At 38.0% G+C, this 21,604-nt stretch overlaps 1 protein-coding gene across 5 annotated transcripts in view; it reads left to right on the top strand.

Moving 5' to 3' along the window:
* LOC117293746 (girdin-like) overlaps positions 1 to 21,604 on the top strand; it is an 83,594-nt gene that overhangs the window by 17,820 nt on the left and 44,170 nt on the right. For 3 of the 5 annotated variants that reach the window (XM_033776201.1, XM_033776193.1, XM_033776209.1), the window contains exons 1-4: positions 1,391 to 2,063; positions 2,792 to 2,871; positions 4,882 to 4,917; positions 9,004 to 9,112. In XM_033776201.1, coding sequence (XP_033632092.1) covers positions 2,010 to 2,063; positions 2,792 to 2,871; positions 4,882 to 4,917; positions 9,004 to 9,112 — 279 coding nt within the window. In that variant the 5' untranslated portion in view covers positions 1,391 to 2,009. Of the gene's footprint in view, positions 1 to 1,390; positions 2,064 to 2,791; positions 2,872 to 4,881; positions 4,918 to 9,003; positions 9,113 to 21,604 lie in introns of those variants that run through there. The other 2 variants (XM_033776177.1, XM_033776185.1) reach the window with 2 other exon arrangements.

Genomic DNA, 21,604 nt, shown 5'->3' on the forward strand with positions numbered 1-21,604 from the left:
CGGGGGCGAGGTAAACCTAACGAAGTCCACCATACTTGAGCTGTCTGGAGACGGTGATCTGAAGAACACAAGATCAAATGATTGAGAGAGCTTTATGGGCCTCGTAGCTTTTTATGAGTTATTTTTCTTAGAGATGAGGTAAATCTCGTCACGGAAATTGTTTCAAGTTGAAATATTCTGTAATTTGTAGGTTGTCTTTGTCATGGGTAACTATCTTTATTGTGGTGTGTTTCCTACGGTGGTTGTTGGCTAGAAATTATTCATTAATGAAATATAAGTTACGACACTGAGACGTTGATAAGGAAGTTGTACCGGTAAAGAGACTATCTGCTTCGAGGAAGGAACATCTTCGTTTTGATGTCATGTTACTGTTACAGCGAATATTGCTTAGCCCCCCACTTCTTAAGCTTTTCCGGCTTAAAAGATTAACGAAAATGACCGCAGGGTGCACTTTTCTTGTGAATCAAAAATTTAGGTTATTAGGTTGTAGACTAATGACTTTTCACATCTTCATTTAAGGCGGCAATTGCTCAGAAGAAATCGTTCACTCAGATTTGGGAGGGGGGTGGTGGTCGACCCGGGAATTGGACCAAAATGACCCTTTTCCGGGCAATTCTGTCCCGTGTGTTCAGCAGTCTCTGTTTGTTCTGTGGTCATCTGGATTCTCGAATCTCGATTAAGTCTATGCAACGTCTCAAGCGATACCTGCGTAGACTACTTCATTGCCAGCTCACTCAGCAGGCCATGAGGGCGGTATGTAGATGCACTGCATGATCAGGGCCCAATTTTATAGAGCACAAAATAACCAATGCTTAGCAGAAAGCAAAGTAAGCTAGACAAGTCTCACAGAGGGACATGCCAAATAGTGTTAATGTTGTGATAATCTGTATCTAAGATTCCAAAATTTCTGTGCTTTATTTATTTTTGTACAGCTCTGCATAAAAACGGGTTCTTTTTTGGGACCAGTCACTCACATCTAAGACCAGAGCATGGTTATGTTTCGATCACTGTTTCATCTCCTACAATTGTTTTGTGTTTGTGTCTAAGAATTATAACATCAATTATAACATTCTTATTAAATATGTAGTTACTTTCATTAGTTTTACTGCTCTGGTTTTACAATCAAAATAATGCAACTACAAAAACAAAGATCAGAAAACTTCAGATAAGATGGCTGTTTTCGTTTTTGGGAACTGTAAAGAGCGCCCTCTACTCTAAAACGGCCGTTTTGGGGACCGCAAAAAGTGAAGAGCGCCCTCCCTAAAATAAAAGCAAGGCTCCTGTGTTTCAATACTATACTTGTAAGTGCAAAGGAGTCTAGGTACCATGCAATTTCTCGTCCGTTAACTTTCTGCTGCAAAAAAAGACATACCACATTTTGACGGGACGATAAAAAGAGTGTGTGAATCCCGTCTGCCGAAACTGAGAGAATTACTGGAAACTGTTTTCTTCACAGAATATGTCCTTATGGGCATAATGTATTCGTTTTGGAAACCATAAGATGGAGTAGACATTATTCTCACACGTATGTTCATCTTTAAAGGAGCAATAATGGTGGAATTTGTGGAATTCTGACGGCAGAAACCTGTTTGATTTTACGGGACGGTTAGTCACTTTTTGTGTTGTGTGGTTGAGCAAGCCAAGCGGTCAAAACATCAGCTGCAGCCCGCCTGTGTGTGGAACAATATTGCGGTGATTCATCAGACGGTAATCCTGGTCGTAAATAAACCACCATGGTGGTGTTGCCCGTGAATATCACAGCCGTGTAATTAGACATTCTGCTGGCGAAGGAGAAGGTGGAACGTCTGCCGAATCGTCCGTAGTGAGCGTCTCAAACCGCCACCCTTATCGTGGCCGTGGGTGTTCAGGATTTGTGTTCGACTTTCGAAATTCGAGTACACAATTTGTTGTTTATTGTTCAGAATTCCGCCCACTGCACTATATTTGTGTATTGACATTGAAATGTGATTTGTTTCGACTGAAGGGACCAGGAAATATACCTAGAGAAGATGTCTTCAATAACAGCACTAGAGGAATTTATGTCCCATCCACTGGTGGTGTGGGTAAGTTCATGATGTAGTATTTTTTTTATGATACAAAAAGAAGCTGCTCTGTTTATTAACTTATTTATCTTTCTGTTCGGGGGTATTATTCAAATGCATTTCTTCATATTTGCCCGATAGCCTATTTTTAGACACACTCGTATCTCTGTGAACTTGTTGATAATTGTAATGATAAAATATTTGTGTTCCTGTATTGCTGACCCCTGTTCAAAAAACATGCTGACCCGAGAAGACTCGAGATTCCGAGAAGCAAAAACAAAATCATTTCGAAAGGTTTCCTGACCGAATGCATGTAGCATGTTTCACCCAAGAAAAATCAAGAATTTAAAGAGAAATATGTTATCAAATTTGATGGCAAGCAAATGTAAGAGTTCCTTCATATTTGTATCCATCCATATTTTTGTACTTTATTTCTCAATCTGCAATCTGCATGTTAAATATTTCCTAAACTAATTTGTTATTTTGCCCCTTCTTTATCCAACCATCTGTTTTACTTCATGTTGCAGGAAACTTAACAAAGCTCAATAAGGCCTACTATTTACTGAATAACAACGTAATGTTCTTACAATTAATTAGGCCTAATTGAGGTTTTGGATGGACACTTACACCATTCTACCTCCATGCTTACACATGTACTACTACTAGGCCTAATTACATTATTTGTTTAAAGCAAATTACCAATCCTGTACTTTGACTTTCAAATTAAATATTGAACAATTTAATTTCAGGTGACGACATTTAAAGATGGCAGTTTGGATTATATGGACCTGGTGGATGGCATCTTCTTGAATGACGTCATGAATCAAATGTAAGTCCCTGGTTCCAGTCAGTTTAGAATAAAAACAAATATCCTGTTTTTCAACACTTTTGTTCTTTACTGCACGATGACTCATCATTTTTTTGAGTCTTAATTTTGAAATGCATTCGTCAGTTGCAACTGCAAGTATAGACTGTTCAATTTTGTCTCTAATGTGTTGAGTTTGTTTTTGAAATCATCAAATCATTGCTCCTCAGACTTCCATGCATGACCTTTGACCTCCTTGCTCGTTGTTACGGATTGTATCACATGTAGGCCAAGGACATGTTGATTATGAATTAATGGAATTAGTGAGTGAACCACCAGAGTGTATTTATTACCACTTTAACAGTCCAGTTAACAGTTCCTCAGAAATACATCCTTTAGTGTTTTCTGGTTGCTTTTAAAAGACACAGGTTTATGAGGCTGTTTACATCGGACTCTGTTTGAACTGTTGTTAGTTTGAGCACACCCAATTCCTGTTGTTTTTACGATATTTACATATGGTATTACCATTAAGTGAGTTGTAAACCTCACTTGATTATGTGATGTTGGTAGAATATTAGCAAGACAGTTCTTTTTAAAGAACAAAATCTACCTGGCAAGTAGATACACACATGGTGTATACTAATGTTACCGCAAACCAAGTTTGTTTACCATCTCGTTAGTGAGTAATGGTTCTAAAAACTGTACTCATTCAGCATCATCATCTGCGTTTATTTGTACCAGTGGCTGCCTCGTCCTCGCATTGTAATGGGGTGCATTCCTGGGGTCGCGGAGCCATCACCTGGTGTCTTTCAATCGCACACGTGTTATGGACAACATGCTCTGTTTATTGTCAGGATATTGTATCAAAACATAGCAGGGCTGGAATTTCATCTTTGAGATAGAATTTTCATGGTAATGTGCTTCCATTGGAAAATCTTTTAAAGTTTGTGCGGGGAATATTATGAAGGGGGACTTGTTGGGCCTCAGTGATGCCGGCCAATGCAAGGGGTCAACTGTCATCATCAAGTGAACCACCCACTGACCATTTTTTGTTCAGAGCAACGTTTATTTTAAATCGGTCATTTTGATCGCAACCATTTTTGATGTTTTCACCATTTATTATCAACCTTTTTATATCTTTCTGAAGAATAGGTCAAGGGTTGTTACCAAAAAGATCTTTAAAAAAAACAAAGACCTAAATGAAAGTAAAAAATAACATAATAATGTGATTCTTTCTAGCCTCATGGCCAAACAGCTTCATAAAACAAACAAAATCTAAGGTTACTTAATGCAAGCAAATTGGTATTGTGTGTGAGATTGTTCAGTTCATGTGCAACAAGTTAGACTGATAATTCAAAGACGCTTATCCAGCATAAGTTCTTATTAAGTGCAGATGAGACTTGTTTTCTTAAAAACAAATTATGGATACATTTGTTAACTGCCTCGTTTGTCAACATGAGGTTTTGAACCATCAAAAGTCCTCCTTCCATTTTCCCCAAAACCCCTAATTCTAACCCGAACATTCCATTATTCCCCACCCTTTCCATACCCTCACTATGACCATTGACCATCCCTTTAACCATAACCCTTCCCACCCCACAAATTTGATTGAGCCTGGTCTGCACACCTGTACCATCTGAGACCCAAACTTAAAGGTGTTGTTGCAAGCAAGGAATTTCACTCGGTATATTTATAAAGCACTGGTCAGGCATTTGTCTTGTGTGTATTAAAACATTTTTGGGACCAGTTTGGTCCCACGCACATTGCTTTAATTTGACGAAAACAAACTAGCACACTTTATTAAGCGTTCAAATACACAAGACATGAAAAGTATATCGCTTCCATTGGTTGCCTCTTGAATATCATACTGGAATATTATAAAACCAAGGATAAAGCCATAGTCAGTGATATTCCTGGCTTGTGCATGGGGTTTATGGGTGAGTTACATGTACAATGTAGGAAGGGTAAAATTTCTCTCACCCGCCCACCTCTAAAGTGACCCTTAAGCTGACCATGGTCATTTTTCTGGTTCAGATTGCGAGGAGATGTTAAAGGGAAGGTGTTTTTCAGGTAGGCGTATAACCTTCTGATCTTCCTCCTGAGTTCTAACCAACCTGTAATACATTGGTGGCTGTCTTTATTACTATTGTTATGATCTTAAAGATGTTCCTGGGACAGTCCAAAGTTTTCAACATTTTCACAGTCTTACAAAGTGTACCACAGAGGAGTGGGGGGGGGGGGGCTGGATTAGATGCTGTGTTTGAGGTACATTCTACATGTACATGTAGGACCTAAAAATGTTGAAGATGTTGGTTAAAATTCTTTCTTTGTACACTGTAATGCACAAACTAAATGTTGTACAAGGATGTACTGTACTGTACATGTTACTGTATGTAGTCAGCAAAACAAACAAGCAAGAAGTAGAACAAAATACAGAAAGAACAAACTATTATTTTTATAAAGTGCACCAACTCCCACTTTTGTTAATCACAGAGTAGTCTTTGATTTCTGAATTACTTTGGCATGAATATCCACGGTGTTGCACTTAATATCAATTGGATCTGTTCAGATCTCTAAAAAAAGAAAAAATGATATGTTCAGGATCTTCCAAGGTTATTTGTCTACTTTCACATTAGAATATAACACAAATGTCTTATTATGTTTTCTTTGTAACCCAACCTGCAAACTAAACTAAGTTTTATTTGATCTGCCTTCAAAATAGCTGATTTTGGGTCTAGCTTTCCGCTTTGTAAGGATACAAGTTTGCAACTAAATCTTAGACTTATAGCAATATTGGGTCAAAATATATTAATTTAAGGCTGATTATTTTGATTATTTATCTTGTAGAAACTATAACAAAGTTAGGACTACTTTTTCTGGTTTTATTTTTTTATCAGAAGTCCTCCTCAACAAGGTCGTTTTCCTTATTTTACGGAAACCTTTTTAAGTTCTATTTCCGTTCTTGCATGATTGGTTTGCTTTGGAATGCATGACTTACAATTTTATTTGTTTAAGTTGAACCCAAAGTTTACTTTAAGCATTAAAGCATTGTTATGAGGTCTAACCACTATTTGTGTTCAATCAACAATAAAGAACAACAACCTATTGTGTCAAACAAGCATCTCAATAAGGGTGAATAGGGCAAGATAATAATACACATCTCAGGCAAACTGGAAACTTGTACAATCTTGTTAGACTTGCATCATGTCCCTGTTGTATAACTCATTCTTGCAAGGCAGTTTTTCTTGATAAATAAAGGGCATGTCTATTACAGAAACGAACGTTTAAGTTTTTACTGTAAAAAATTTCAAGTGGCACCCAGGCAATGATTGTGAGTGATGTAAATCACCGTAGTGATGTAAATCACCGTACAGCGAAATATCTTTACCTAAAATGAGACAGATATCTTCTTTAAAAAAAAAAAGTTTATTTTCTAATCGGTCTGATAAATTCCTTTGCCTCTCCAATCAGCAATGATCGTTTCTGAGCAGCGGAACTATCTGTTGCCACAAAATTGATGATGTGAGGCCCAGCCTGTTTATTTTCCACCATGCAATCTGCATGATTGTTTTTTGTTTTATCCGTTTTGCATGTCAATCTGCATGTCAGGTGTTGTAAAACATTTGTTAATTTCTGTAAAATGTAAGCAACTTTTTTCCAGGAAGTCTTGAGCAAGGTAAGAAGATTGACGTAAATGTAGATGTTCTGTTCATACATCGTTAGAATACCTTCCATCATAAAATCTTGAATACTGCACCCCAACATCCTGGTAGCCCAAACAGATAAAGAATGCTGAGTAACAGAGTAAATACTGATAAAACCCAACACGTTTTGTAAACAGTGATTAGGTTGTGATGATAGACACAGTGATTTGTATACAAGTTTGTAAAGACTTTGTGGTAAACCTGATGTTTCAAGCAGGCAATGAAGGCAATTGCTTCTGTGCTCCTAGTATAAGTACATGTACAGAAGACGTTTGTGCTCCTTGAATTAGTTAAACACATTTACAATTTAATAGTGAATTACCTCATAGAGATGCCCTGTAATATGCCCTGTTCCATGGAGAAAGGGCCTTAGTGCCTTTGCCCAAACATGGAGCATCAGGCCTGTTGTGTCAGCAATTATTTTTGACAAACATTTTAAAGCTTGTGGTTTAAAGAGCCCATCAATACTGAAGGTGATACATTGCTACTGTTTGTTGTGGTACAAGCAGAGTGTTGGCATTAAACTAATTCAGGATTCAAAATGTAATACTCAAGTCAAAGTTCCTCTGTAAAGTTTTAAAACCCAGTTCTGAAATCCTAGAGCTGTTTGCAAAACAAATTGAATTGTTGTTATTTAACAAAATAAAATAAAAACAGGACATGTAGTAATTTGGTTGCGCAAATGCTAGCTTCACTAAGTTCACTCTCCTATGTTCAAAAACATCTTACAGCTGGGTTATATTGTAACAATGATTATCTCTACATTCCTAGTTATTGTTATCTTCATTAGCAAGGTACCTTGTGTTAAGGTTTCCTTCTTTGCACATCAACAATACAAAGTGTTTGTCTTACGTCTTAAACACTTGAGCAATAACCACATCATTTTGCCCAATGATACTTTTACGATGCATTAAGTATGCCAAGCTTGATTGAATGTTTGCATACTGTGACAACCAACAATGCCACAAATGCTATGCCAAGAGTTGGTCCAGGCCCAAATCACTAACGTAGAGGTGTCGTCTCTAAGCAACCGACAAGAATCTAGTAGTGAAGGAAGGCTGGAACAGATAACGAGATTCTTGAGTAATTAATAATTGCTGGCTGCAATGGACTTGTAATGCTACACAATACGAATGAGTTTTTATCGTTCATCTATTGCAGTATTATCATGAGGCATGAATTTGTAGTTAACCTGAGAGGAATTGGGGACGGAGATTATCAATTTTTGTAGTGGATGGTATACACATAATGAATGTTTATGAGTGCAATGGTGCGAATATGTTCATGAGTTGAAAGATGGAATGTTCTATTCAACGAGGCGGAGCCGAGTTGAATGGAACATTCCAGCTTTCAACGAATGAACATATTCGCACCATTGCACGAATGAAAAACATTCATTATTTGTTTTATATAACATCCAAGTAGATATTTGTCATTTTGATTGAAAGACACAACTTTCAAAACAAACAAAGCGTAGGCCTACAATTTGTTATTGTATAATCCGAATGCTAGTATTAGTAATTTTACTAATATTATTCCTTGCAGTAAAACTGCTGCGTTACAAAGACGCGCACGCAGTGCTGTTTTTACTCAGCTTTTTCGTTCCATCCGAAAAGTACCATTGCACGCTGGCAGCGTGCCAGCGTGCAATGGTACTTTTCGGATGGAACGAAAAAGCACGGTGAGTGACTCAGCGTGCAATGGTACTTTTATTTGCTATCACGTGACGGACAATCCTCCAATCAAATGGCAAGGATCGGCTTGGGTGTTATATAAAAGTGGTTAATGGGTCAACCCGATAGGTGATTAATTTGTTTGCATGACTTTGATACTAAAAGGTTATCGGGCTTAGAATCTGGTTATGATTTGAAATGAGTACGGGACAACTATTTGTAAGTTCAATATTTAATCTAAAATGGAAGCCTTCAGAAACAAATGTCCCATACGGTTTGAAGTTCACCCTCTCAGTGGCAGCAGGGTTCCCCAAGGATTTTTTAAAAAGGGGATGGGGGTTGGGGCATTCTGGAACCGAATTGTGAAGTTTTTGAATTAAAATGAGCCAATCAGAATCTCTTCATACATGTAAGTCTTTTGGTTAAAAAAAACCCCAAAAGACTTTGCTATTTGGGGTGAATTTCACAAGCTTTTAAGACTAGTCTTATCTCCATTTAAGATGAGTTACTCGTCCTTCTTATAGGACTGGCCTTATGTTTGTAATATCTCCTTGGACTATTCATATTTAGTTGAATTCGACCTCTTGGGCATTCTAAATGGTTTACTCTTGATGATTTTTGTGAACTTGGTCTAATTTGGTCTGATCTGTTCTAACCAATGCAATGTTCAAGGTGTGAAATGTATGGTATATGAATGATACAAATGTTTTGGCAGTAAACATGTATTATACTTTTATGATTGTGTAGTTAATTTGTTATATTGTTTTTTTTGTGTTCAGTGACCCCCGACCTAATGCACTGAAGGTCAACCGAGAGGTCAATGGAGAGGTCAACCTGAGAATCCAGAATTTGGATACCTTGCTGAAGAACATCAAAGCCTTTTATCTGGTAAGTGTGTTGCCAAATATATATACTCTGAAAATGAATGATGCGTTTTCTTCCTTTTAGTTTTTGTACCATTGTTTCAGCAGATAAATTAGTTCCATGCGTTCTAAAACCACAAAAGAAATTTGAACTTAGGGATTTTGGCTTTGGCTTTTGCCATCGGCTGCATTGTTAGGGTAATAAGCCTTTCAGGGATCTGGCTATAGCCACTGTAAAGGCCATGAGATGTTGGAGAGTTGACTGTATACTAGCTGTGTGGTGCACTAACCAAGATCATATTAAATCACCATGATAGCCGCGTAGAAGGGCCTGTCATAGTGTCATTCAAAACCAGAGGGGATGGTATTGAATGGTCAGATAGTAAGAGGGTCAACTTTGTGCTGTGTAGTGCATTCACCCCATAATTGCAGCGTTGTTTAGTTGTACCTATCATTTAAAACCACAGTGTAGGAGGGTTGACTGTGAACAATGATGTTATAGTGCTGGAATAGTTAGAAGTATAAAAACTACAGCAGGTTGAAGATGTTGAATAAGTTGGTTATAGTAGGAGGGTGGACTGTTTGTGTGCACCACATAATGTACTGTCATAATGTCATGTAGAGTGGCATACAGTACATAGTTTGTCCATCATTCAAAACCAGGAGGATTCATGGCGTGTCCATTCTGAATGATGTTGACATCCTAATCATACATTGACATAATTTGTTGTACACTGTCAATCTTGGTTCTATACTAACACACAATACATTGCACATTGACAAACTACAGTTGGGCCTTTATCTCTCATTGTTTTATGTGGGAGTCCGTCACATATTGATCTAATTTTACATCAGCTCGGCCAAACACTTAATTAGTGAGTTTTGCAGCATCTGGTACATGGTGTGCATGGTCACAGATCAGCGTACAGATGACGCCTGCAAAACGTCAATAATATTGCCATATGTAGTCGATTGGTGCTCATTGAATAGATCACAGATGAAGCATTTGGCACTGCATGATCATGGTGTGTATTAATTCATGCATCTCCAATGACTTAATGACAACTGACAGGCTTGTACTGTCAGTAACTGTTAACATTCAGGCCTCAAAAAAAGCGAGGGCACCCACAGCAATTGCTGTGGTGCCCTGTGCTTTTGCCCGTGGTACCCGCTGCAAGGTGCCAATACAAACTTACATTTTCCCCAAAGAAGCGCGCTCGAAAGTATTTAGGCAGAGAGTTTCATGATTGCGAAAATTTTTCAACTTGATAATATTTTGCTCCACTGATGCACATCTGTAACACAATAAATTATGAGCACTTCCTGAATTATAAACAATTACAATAAGTACAAAATTTTCCCTTTCACTTTTGTCTCATTGATAATATAAAATTCCAGTTATATTTGGTTCTAATGAAACTATTGAAATGAATCTGCTAGTGACTAATATTTTTGTAACAAACACTTTGAACCAGAGCGGCCTCAAATCTATGGGAAATTCTCATACCCCTGCTAAAAGATCTGAAATGAAATGTGTTGTTTTATCAACAAACAATTACTGAAAGTTTCAATTGTTATTGGTTTATTACTTGGAGATTTTAATAGAAACCAACCAAAAACTATTGTTGGTCAATCCCTTTAAAATGTTTAAAGAGCCTGGGAACCTTGCATGGTTTCCCAGACTGTGAATAGGTAACTTCCTGCCTGAGTGGAGATGGAAGATTCCTATAACAAAGGAGAACAAATCCACAGCTGAATCACTCTATACAGTAACAATGTAAGGTACCCATCTGTGTCCCTCCTGTTCAAGGTCATTGACCTTTATGACCCCATGAGGTCAATGGTGAGGAGGGAGTACAAATTGAAGTGGGTCATGGGCCAATGCATAGTGGCTAGTGGGTTTTATCAACAAAGAATGACTCACAGCAGGTCTCTCCCCAGCCATTCTTTCAAAACTTTGGGGGAATTTTGGACCCAAAATTTTGGACGTTTTGCCGAAGTGCGTTGAATTGAAACAAGGTCTTTGGAATGTTTTCTACTTGGTGTTTATCTTGGTTTAAAAGCCATACTGTGCGTCTGGAGATATCTTACATTGTTTATTCTTGGTGTTTTTTTGTGAAAGAACATTTTTTAAAGACTTTTAAACACTCGGTTATTGTCGTATCGGCCAACACTGGGAAAATAACTTAAATTGTTGTTTTAAACCATTGAAATTGAAGAACTTAAACCAAGAATGTCACATCTTTAAAAAGTAACCATGGTTAACCACATTATGACCAGAGTGTACGCTCGATTTAGAACTCAGTCATCTCACTTTACCTCATGTAGTGAGCAAGCCATTGAGGTGTGTCCCCTAACGGTATACTAATCAACAATGTAAGATGATTCATAAACTAGAAAACCCTTGTAATGCAGTCACTGCGTAGCCTACAATGTAGTCCATATGGCAGTTCACCATGTGTTTTATTTGTTGTGCTTTTAAAAGAGTGAGCAGTAGGCCTAGTGTGTAGGCATTTCCATGATTTACCAGTTTGTGTCCAACACTGGCAACAGTTCTTAAATTTACAGGAGCTGTGTACACAAGTCTCTATACACAAGATCCTTTCACAACTTTGTTAAAATTAGAATTGTATTCTATACAATTATTCATGTTTGAATGATTTGTGTTTCCAAGCACATTCCGGAAATATTTTCAATTCATACAATAAAACAGGTCTATAAATGAATGCAAAGAGTCCACCTGAGAAGATGTGTCATAAAATTCACCATAATGTTTCTTTTTATGTCCTGATATTGTGTAAACTACAGTATGTTCAAAGAGACAGTCGGGCATTTAGAAAATGTTGTAGAATACGTGTACGTGGTGAGAGACCAGAATTTGGCAGCAATCAAGATTCAAGATAAGATTTTTGACCCTCTGTTGGCAAAATTTACAGAGTGCATTTCACTATTAACTACTTGATGTACGTAGTAAAGACAAATGCACTAACAGCCATACAGCATGGGTCGTCGCTGGTTCCTGCCATTATTTGTATTGGCAGCAGTTAGCTAGTGACTTAGGTTTTCAGTAAGTTTTGTCCTGGAGCTTTTTTTTAAACTAAATAAATGTGTAAACACTGTGTGGTGTAGAGTTTATTTATACTCGTAGGATCACCCTTGATGAAAGACCTATAGATTATTTGACAGTATAGTCCAAGCTCAAACGATACAAAATAAGGAGCGTCTTAAAAAAGACAGTGATTTTTATTTACCTTTGAAAGACGTAATAAGCCGCACAAAAAAATACGCCAATAACAAATATTCACGATACATCAGTAAATGCCTTTAAGTAATTGCACACTTGTTGTTCGTGCCAGTTGGTGGCCACTTTATACATTGTGCAGTACATGTATATATGGAATGTGCATCTGTTGGATCGGACACATGTACTTGGATCTTGTACTACATCTTGAATTACTCATGCTGGTTTGGGTTTGATCATGGTTTTAATGATGTCTGGAAACCACTGAGTGATGTGACACATTAGACCTCAAGTGCTTCTGGCAGAATTGTGAATAATTCCCAAGACGAAATATAATCTGGTATGAGTAATGGCAAACACCTTCCATTTTACAAAGTGTAAAAAACAGTTGCATTTGAAGGGTGCCGTAGTCTAGGTCATATACATGTGTACCTGTTAGCATTTACTTTTATTATGCAAACTGGGTTCTTTCTTGTGCATTGCGACATGCTAGAAAAATAACTACATCTGTGTAGGCCTGTACATTCTATCTGAAGGATGAAGCAATAATGGTTGCCTTGCTCAGGGACACACATTGTCATTACCTGGACTCGAACCCGCACTCTGCTGTTCAGAGTACAGGAACGTCAGTGCGCTGCAGTAGACTGCATGGCTATGACACGTCCTCATTACTAAGTAACCAACTTCTTGAGCTGTCTCTCCCTGTGTGTCATGCACTGGGCTCAAGATCTTGTGGCTAATTCATTAGGGTGTGGGTTCGAATCCCAGTCATGACTCCTGTATCCTTCTTACCCAAGACACTTGTACATGAAACTATTTAACTGGCAGGCATGTGTGCTTTGTTTTTGAAAGGGCATGGGCACAATGCGATGTCTGATTGGTAAAGGGCACCATACAGTATTATGAAATTGTAAATTTCTATTGGAATTGAGGCAGTCACCTTCGCTGCCTCCATGAAGTATCAGGCCTAAACTGTTTCACTTTCCAATAGTTCATGAGATGGTTTTTATGGTTAGCTTTATGCAGCAACTTGTTGGCATCAACAGGATGTTTCCAGCTGTGATGCACATGTACCTATGGGTTTACTTTAATTGTAGACTTTTTCTTGGTGTAGGCTCTGGTTAAGGCACTGTAATTTTTTGCCTAAAATGTGCTCCTTTGGTGCATAGCTCAAACAGGTAGATAGATGGAGCCCAAGGCAGGGGCGAAGAAGCTAATTTAAAAAAGGCCCTTGATCTCAAGACTGGTACATCAAGACCGTTTTTACTGGTCTCTGTCTCGGACTGTCATGGTTGTGAACTGCAGCGCTAGTTCCCATTCCCAGTAGACTTTCTGGGTCACTTCCATAACCCTTCCTTTTCCTCTCAGCTCATAAATGATATCCAGTATTCATGTGTCACTCAACAACATGATGCACAGTAAGCTACTGTACATTGTACATACTGTAGGAAAATGTGGGCTGTCAACAGTACAGTGTTTTAATCAAATACAAAAGGCATTGCAGTACGCATCATTCAAACTCAGGAAGACATCATATACCTGAGAATGTCAAATTTCCAAGCACCCCTGTTAGAGGTGGCAACAGACTTATGAAGTTTTTTCTAAACAAAGTCCCCCGAAAAAAATCTTAAGTGATGCTACAGATTTAATAAATTATGAAATAAACTTTATACCATGTGTTCTTAAATGTTTACTTGAAATAGCACTATTTATAAAGCACAGTGGGGTTTTAAGACCAATATTAACACCAAGGTAGAAAACATTCTAAAGACCTTGTTTTAATTTGGCGTGGTTTGGCCAAACTTCCAAAAATTTGGTTAGGAAAAACACAATTGCCTTCTCATTTTTGCAATATTCACTGTGAAAAGAACCAGTTTCTAATGAGTTGAAAACCATCCCAGGCTAGAGATTTTATCTATGAAGTTATAGGGGGCCTAGGCTATACGGTGGTTCAACAATTTTTTAAATTTTCACAAGCAGACAGTTATTCAGTCAGTGCTTTTTTAGTAGGAAAATAACGATTGTTCCTGGTAATGGGTTGCAAGGAGAGGCTATTTTTCCAAGAAGCAGAGAGCTATAAAACTTAATCACAATCGTCCACTCCCATGTTATAGATTGGTCTGATCCCCTGTCTTTATTGTCTATCAGGATAACAGCCTTGATTTGGTGACGTCAGATGTCATAATGACTGATAAAGAGTCAAGACACTTAGACCAGTCTCTTTGCTCTGAAAGATAACAGTAGACTATTGATCCATTTATTTTATTGCTACATGATCTTGCTTGTACCTAAGTACTGTACCTGGTATACAATACGATACATGTAGACTCCATCAAGTGCTAGTCTGGGTTTGAAATTGCAGTATAAACTCGGATTCTCCTTGGATTGCCCTTGCCGGATCAAGTGTAGACAATATGTTTGTGTAGACTTCATTTTAAGTGCTGGTCCAGAGGTTTGAGGTTTTACAAACAGACAAACACAGAACATGTTACCCTTGTGAAAGCAATTTGAGCAATATTAGTACACAGAGAACAGACATAAAACAGAAGTTGAAGTGTGCAATAACATGAGACAGTTATTTATGGAGGCCATTAGTGTGTCAAACATCTGATTTACAATATGGCTTTGTTTTTGTACTCTGGAGAGTTGGTTTTTAGCCCATTATCTGCTGTAATGTTCTGTTCATGTATCCAATCTTAGGCTCGATAATACTTCACTGAGACAAATGAGGCAATTGCCTCCACGTCCCTTGATGTTGCCTTAGTGCCCCTTGTCATTTGCCTAACGGAATACCCCTTGTGCAAATTTCACTCATAGAGGTGCCTTTACTTACATTTATAACTGACTTGCCCTTACAAATGTAAGAAAGAAGTGCTTCAGGCGTTTCATCTGAAAGCTGTCTTGAAGTTGAAGGACAGTTTGTGAAGGCATCGGCTCTGTAAAAATGTAGCCCACATGTAAAAGTGTACAAGTACACGTATTTGCGCATGAACATTTTTTACATTTTGTTGGTTTATTTGCTCCATCTGTTTGTCTTTCAATGCAGGCCTGATACTTCACGAAGGCAACGAAGGCGATTGCCTCCGTTGCCCCTTGCCATTGCCTTGGTGCCCTTGAAATGCTCCAGTTTAAATTTGCAATTTCCTCATGGGGTGCCCTTTGCCAAAGAGAAAATGCCTAGACTACTTGGTGCCCTTGCCCTTTCAAAAACGAAGCATACAGGCATGTCAATGTGTTGAAGCCCTCTTGTTTATGGTGCAGCAAAATGCATTGTAAACAATTGGAATGGCAGAATTACCTTTAGCATGTCTAGTATGTTTACTTTTAAATGATGCATGGTAACTGCAATGCCATTTTGTTGAACATTCATTGTTATCTGCATGTGACGTTAACGGTAGAGCCTTAAGACCTAAAAGCGAACAAATGATATTAAATAAGACATTTTGCCTCCCTCACCCCCAGCAATTGCTATGTGCCCCTTGCAAAGGTCCAATTATACAAATTTACATTTCCCTTATGTGAGCGAAAGTCAAGGTCTGATGTAAAGCAGCTCATTATAAGTCAAAGTTTGATTATTAAACTATCAATAATGAGTATCAAGCAACATTGTGTACACACGCAGGGCCTGATACGTAACACTAGCAGAGGCAACCAGGGCGATTGCCTCCATGCCCCACTACCTTGGTGCCCTTAAATTGTTCCAGTAGAAATTTCAATACTCTTTGTAGGGTGTCATTTACCAAGGAGAAAATGCCTTGGTGCCCTTGCCCTTTTAAAAACAAAGCAAACAGGCTTGTGAATGCATCTTTAAAAGACCTGCACTTGATCTTGGGACATGTACACAAGAAAGTGCCATTGACTTACTACAATGTATATGTACTAAACATGTACATGAAGTATGCGATGTTCTTCATACTGTATTCTGAATACACCGATGCACTTTTCATATCAAGTGCAATCCATTCAGCTGGAACTATCTTAAGAATTTAGCAATCTTCCCATCCCTAATGCATTCTTGACATTCTTATTATCTATTTCCCATCTGGGAAATGGGGACTTGAGTAGAAACTTCTGTCCACAGGAGATTTAAAGCCTTGTCATGGTTGATGAAAAAAGAATGCAAAACAAATTGAAGAGGGTTCCATGATGGGAAAGGTGCATACAAGTCAATGTTTTTTTTAAGGGGCTTTGACAACTTTCGTTTAGATAGCCTACATGTTTTATGTGTAGTATGTCGGCTTTCATGGAACATTCCATCGCCATAGACGAGGCTTGAATTTGGTGTAAAATTCCACAAGCCTGCAGGTCTCGTTGCTAACATGTTTACCGAGTCAGAGTTTATTGTACAACAGAATATTCATAAAAAGAGATTTGACAGCGTTTTAAACATATTTTTAATGTATTTTGTCTAAACAAGCACTAAACACAATTTTTAACATTATTTCTCTCTGTGAAAGAAATGAAATTGTGATGTATTTTTAAAATCATTGAGAAACACAAGACCACTTCTTGCCCAGCCTAACATCAAAGGCCTCAGGCCTACAGTCCAGTAGCCACCAATGAAAATATTGGTCAAGGACACATCCAGTAGAATTTGAACAAAAAGGAATTTCTGGTTTTGGTGTTTTCCCCCTTCTGAATTTGGCTGAGTAGTGCGAAAAGGGCTTTATAATTTACCATGGTGTGTAGTTGTTATTTGAGTACAATTTACTGACACATGTACACCAACATACGTTGTACATTTGCATTTTGTTTCCATCTTGCTTCAATCATGGAGGAAGAAACATGCTTCAATTCAATACATTTCTGACATTTGCTGTTGCTCTATGCTGTATGCAATCATTCTAACACCATCCTGTCATTAGCCCCAAAACTTATGTGCTCTTTCAAGAAATAATAGCTCCCTGCTACTGTGCAAATAGACAAGTAGAACTTTACCCATGTCCAGATTGGTTAGGTAAACACATGTACAGTAAGTGTGCACTGTAGGGTAGCTTTTAGTTTGTCTGTAGTGGAGTCCGTGACTTTTCCCAAAGAAAACAAAGCTTGGTGGGGTTAACTTTTGGTAGAGGGGCTTGCCCTTCACTCAGCACAGGTGTTGCTGCTCAGTACAGGTGTTGGTGCAAGTATGACTTTGCTGTATTTCTGGACTGGGGGGGGGGGGTCAGTTTTGGCACATAAAGGAATGACTGTGACATAATGCTTTTATAAAATCTTCTTAATTTTCTTTCAAATACATGACAATAGATAATTTGCTCAAGAAATTAATTACTGACATGTGTACATCGTAAGTTTGTTTATAAATATTAATAACTTTCTGAATCTATGCATACAAAATGGCTTGCATTTCAAGACTGTAGGAATCATATCTCCACTAGACCGCAGATCATATTTTTTTAAACATCAAATCATTAAAAACAATTACTCAAAAAATTATTTTATTGTTCAGAAACATATACTGTAATGTTTGAAGATTTTTTTTCTTCTTTTTTTCTGGTGACTTTTAAAGAAAATTAGGGTCTTTGTGTTTGGAAAGCAGTAGACTGCGTTAACTTGTTAAGTTCTAGGGTTACCGGCCTAAGTGCTAAAGATGCTAGACTCTGGCCAGTGGTCCAGTGGGTATTTCAAGCCCTGCTCCAGCGTACCTTTGTACCCATAGCGAATATGTTTTTAATATGCCCATGAAGTTTTAGCTTTTCTTAAAAGCTGATAGTCAAACAATTTTGATGTCGGCAAATATTGGCCGAAGAAATATTGATCGTTTGTACTTATTTCAATGCGTTTAGTAAATTTCGTAAAAGTAAATTAGGGTCTTTGTGTTTGGAAAGTACTAGACTGCATTAACGCAATTTAGCCATTGGCTACAAGTTAAATTTTAATATACCATCAATAACAATAATAATTATTTCTTTGTTATTTGTGTGAAGGACAACATGTGTACCAGCATATCAAAGGAATGTCAATGTGAACCATAAATGATTTATTGAGTGTAATGTACTTTGAGGTGGATGACAATACAGTAATAATGATAAACCAAATATAGGCATTTTGTAAAAGTATGACACAACACCTGGCAAAAGTGCAAGATCCACATTTCACATTAGCCTGTATACTGTATACTGTACAATCATCACTACAAGTACAATTATCCACAATTATGACCAGGATTTCCCGCATGGTTCCTAGAAGTATTTAATTGTAGGGCCTATTAGTTTCTTTCCTTTTCCCATCAATTCACAATCAAAAAGAAAAATATATAAACAAATTTACATAAATAAATAGATGAATATTTTTTATTTTTTTTAATAAACTACATATATTTTTGAATCCAAAATTATTATACAACGTGAATAAAACTAAACAAAATAAACAACAGAAGGTGGGGGACCTGCGTTGAAAACAAACTGGAATTTTTAGAAAGTGAATCGTGAATACATATATGAAGGGCCTACATGTACTCCTCAGTTTTATCTCTGAATCTTCACCAGCACTGGTTCAGTTTACCTTCAACTCAACTCACCCAGAAGGATGTGTGTTTATTGATCGCATCATTCTTTGAGGAATCCGCCTGGGTGGGGCCCATGACTCAGCTCATGAATAATTCATGAGGACATTCACCTTCACAATTCATTCACTCTCATAGTAGTAGTACCCAGGAAAGTCACATCCCTGGAAATGTGCGCACAGAATGTGTTTTGGTTGCCTTTGTTTCATGCCACGTTCAAACCACTTTGTGTGTTTGTGATTTGTAATGTAAATGAGTCTGTTTAAGAGTCTAATTAAATGCTGTAGCAAATGAACTGAGACGCCCATATGGACACCTGTATGATGCTTTCATTTTCAAGATGTGCTTTCCAAACATGTAGGGCCTACTATACATGGGGCAATTGCTTGTATGCTGAGTGTTTTGTACACACAATAATTTACCAATCATTTTGATTGAGACAGCGTACACACATTGTAGCCTTCAGTGTAGGCCTTCATGTACAGTACAAGTATGTATTATACACTGTACATTTATAATTAATGTTTTTAAAAACTCAAACAGGTTGATACACATTTTATACTTTGTACAATTCACGTCACACATGTTTACAACATGTACAATATGTCTTGACACAGAATTATGAACTCATTCCCATACTGCACGCGAGCAAGCTCTTCTTGTAGACCTACCACACATACTAATGTGGGGTACATCTGAGCACCAATTTCAAATATATATAATCTTCTCCAGACCACTGGTTGTTAATGCAGTGTAGAACAAAATATCTTCAATTCCATACAATTTACCATTGAGCATTAGTTTTACTGTAAACATTTCAAGATACAATGTAGGATGGTGTCCGCAGCTGTAAGCTACACATGTAAGCTAGGGCAGACTGTGTACCCAATTTCATAGAGCAACACAAGGTGAACATTGTTGCTTAAAAACAATTAGGCCTATCTGCTAAGCAAAAATGAGCAGGATACCAGTCAAATATGGTACATTCGATATGACATTTTTGGCTGATTATTCTGGTTAGCATTTCTGTTGTGCTTAGCTATTTTGAGCAGGGTGTGAAATTGGACCCAGATGAGATCGTTCATACATGGTTCATATGACAAGTTTGCATGTTAACCGTATTCTGGTTCAGTATCTGTATTGCAAGTCATGGATAATGTACCGTAGCATGCATAGTAGCTATACTTGTACATATTTCATACTAACTTTTCCCAACCTTACTGACATCAATCTAGATCTATGCTTCAGTGAACCATGAATGAACACTTGGCTGAATGTGATTATATTCCAATGGACTGACAGCTTGTCTAGCCTTGGATTAACCAGGGACCTTTATCAAGTAGCAAGGACACGCCCCCAAGCCTTCACACATGGTGTCTGTGAACAGAGGTCCTGCCTGCCAATTGGCAGAAGCAGTCAATACAAATGTAATGTATGTTGTACATATGTGATTGCTTCTCAGCAGCCAATCCTGACCCAAATTCCTCTGAAAGCTACGTAGAGTCAGGCCTAATACTCCACGGAGAAACAAAGGCGATTGTTATCTTGCCCCCCTAGTCATTGCCTTGGGACCCTTGAAATGCTCCAGTTGAAATTTAGTTACAGTTTCCTCATAGGGGACCCTTTACCAAGGAGAAAATGCCCTGGTGCCTTTGCCCTTTCAAAAACGAAGCATCACGTAGGCTTGTAGAGATGTACATGCGTTTTTGCTCCAGGAAACACAATACAACCATGTGACAGGCCTGATACTTCACAGAGGCAATCGGAAGCAATGAAGGCGATTGCCTCCATGCCCCTGGTCATTGCCTTAGTGCCCAAATATCTACATTTTACAAGTTTACAATTTCCCCATAGGGTGCCCTTTACCAAGGAGAAAATGCCTTGGTGCCCTTACCTTTCAAAAACGGAGCATACAGGCCTAATGTGACACAGATGGATAAGAACCACCCTTGTCCACTGTGAGATTGAGAAATTTGTGCTGACCCATCTTAACACTACATGTGTGCACACAATGAAGGTCATGTAGATGTGTATCAGTTCACACAGCCAACATTTTCTATGTGAACATTCGTATTTGGTCTTAATCCAAAAGAATTCAATTGTACCCTGTGCTCTTGCTGTGGTGCCCTTTGCAAAATTCCAATACAAATTTACATTTTTTTTTTTTTTTTTTTTAACTAATTTTGTTATCCACTGAAATGCGAGAAACTCTTGAGGTAATCCAAATGTTGAATGTGTCTTTAATCCAATCACTCCCTGGCATTGCTAGCAGACTAATCAAGCAAACCCATCCCCGTGCTGACATGCAATCAAGTCTGACGCCTAGCACGGTGACAGACTCCCCTTGCTCAGACAGTTCATGTAATAATACGCAAACAGCACCTTGCTATGTGTCAAGACGTTGACTGCACCGTCAAAATTGGTGAGATATTGGATGATGGAGTGTCTGGACTGTTGTACAGTTCACTGCATGCATGTCAGACCCTGTGAATGAGTCTTGGGCAATGTGCGCTGATTGGTTGTTGCCCGGTATTTAGATGTTGCTTTACATGTACTTAAAACCATAAATCACGAGAGGGATTTATCTAACACCAATTTCCTGGCTCTGTTTCTTTCTGAGTTCTAATCCAAGCTTGTTATCACCATTCTGTCCAAGCGCTGAATTTCTGCATTTATCTGTTTAAGCGAAGATTGCCTAGTAATGTGAAATACACACGCACACATAAATACAAAATTCCCTACTGCAAAACATGTGTAACAGTAAAATACCC

The sequence above is a fragment of the Asterias rubens genome, chromosome 1 (genome assembly GCF_902459465.1).
Source record: "Asterias rubens chromosome 1, eAstRub1.3, whole genome shotgun sequence".
Classification (NCBI taxonomy): domain Eukaryota; kingdom Metazoa; phylum Echinodermata; class Asteroidea; order Forcipulatida; family Asteriidae; genus Asterias; species Asterias rubens.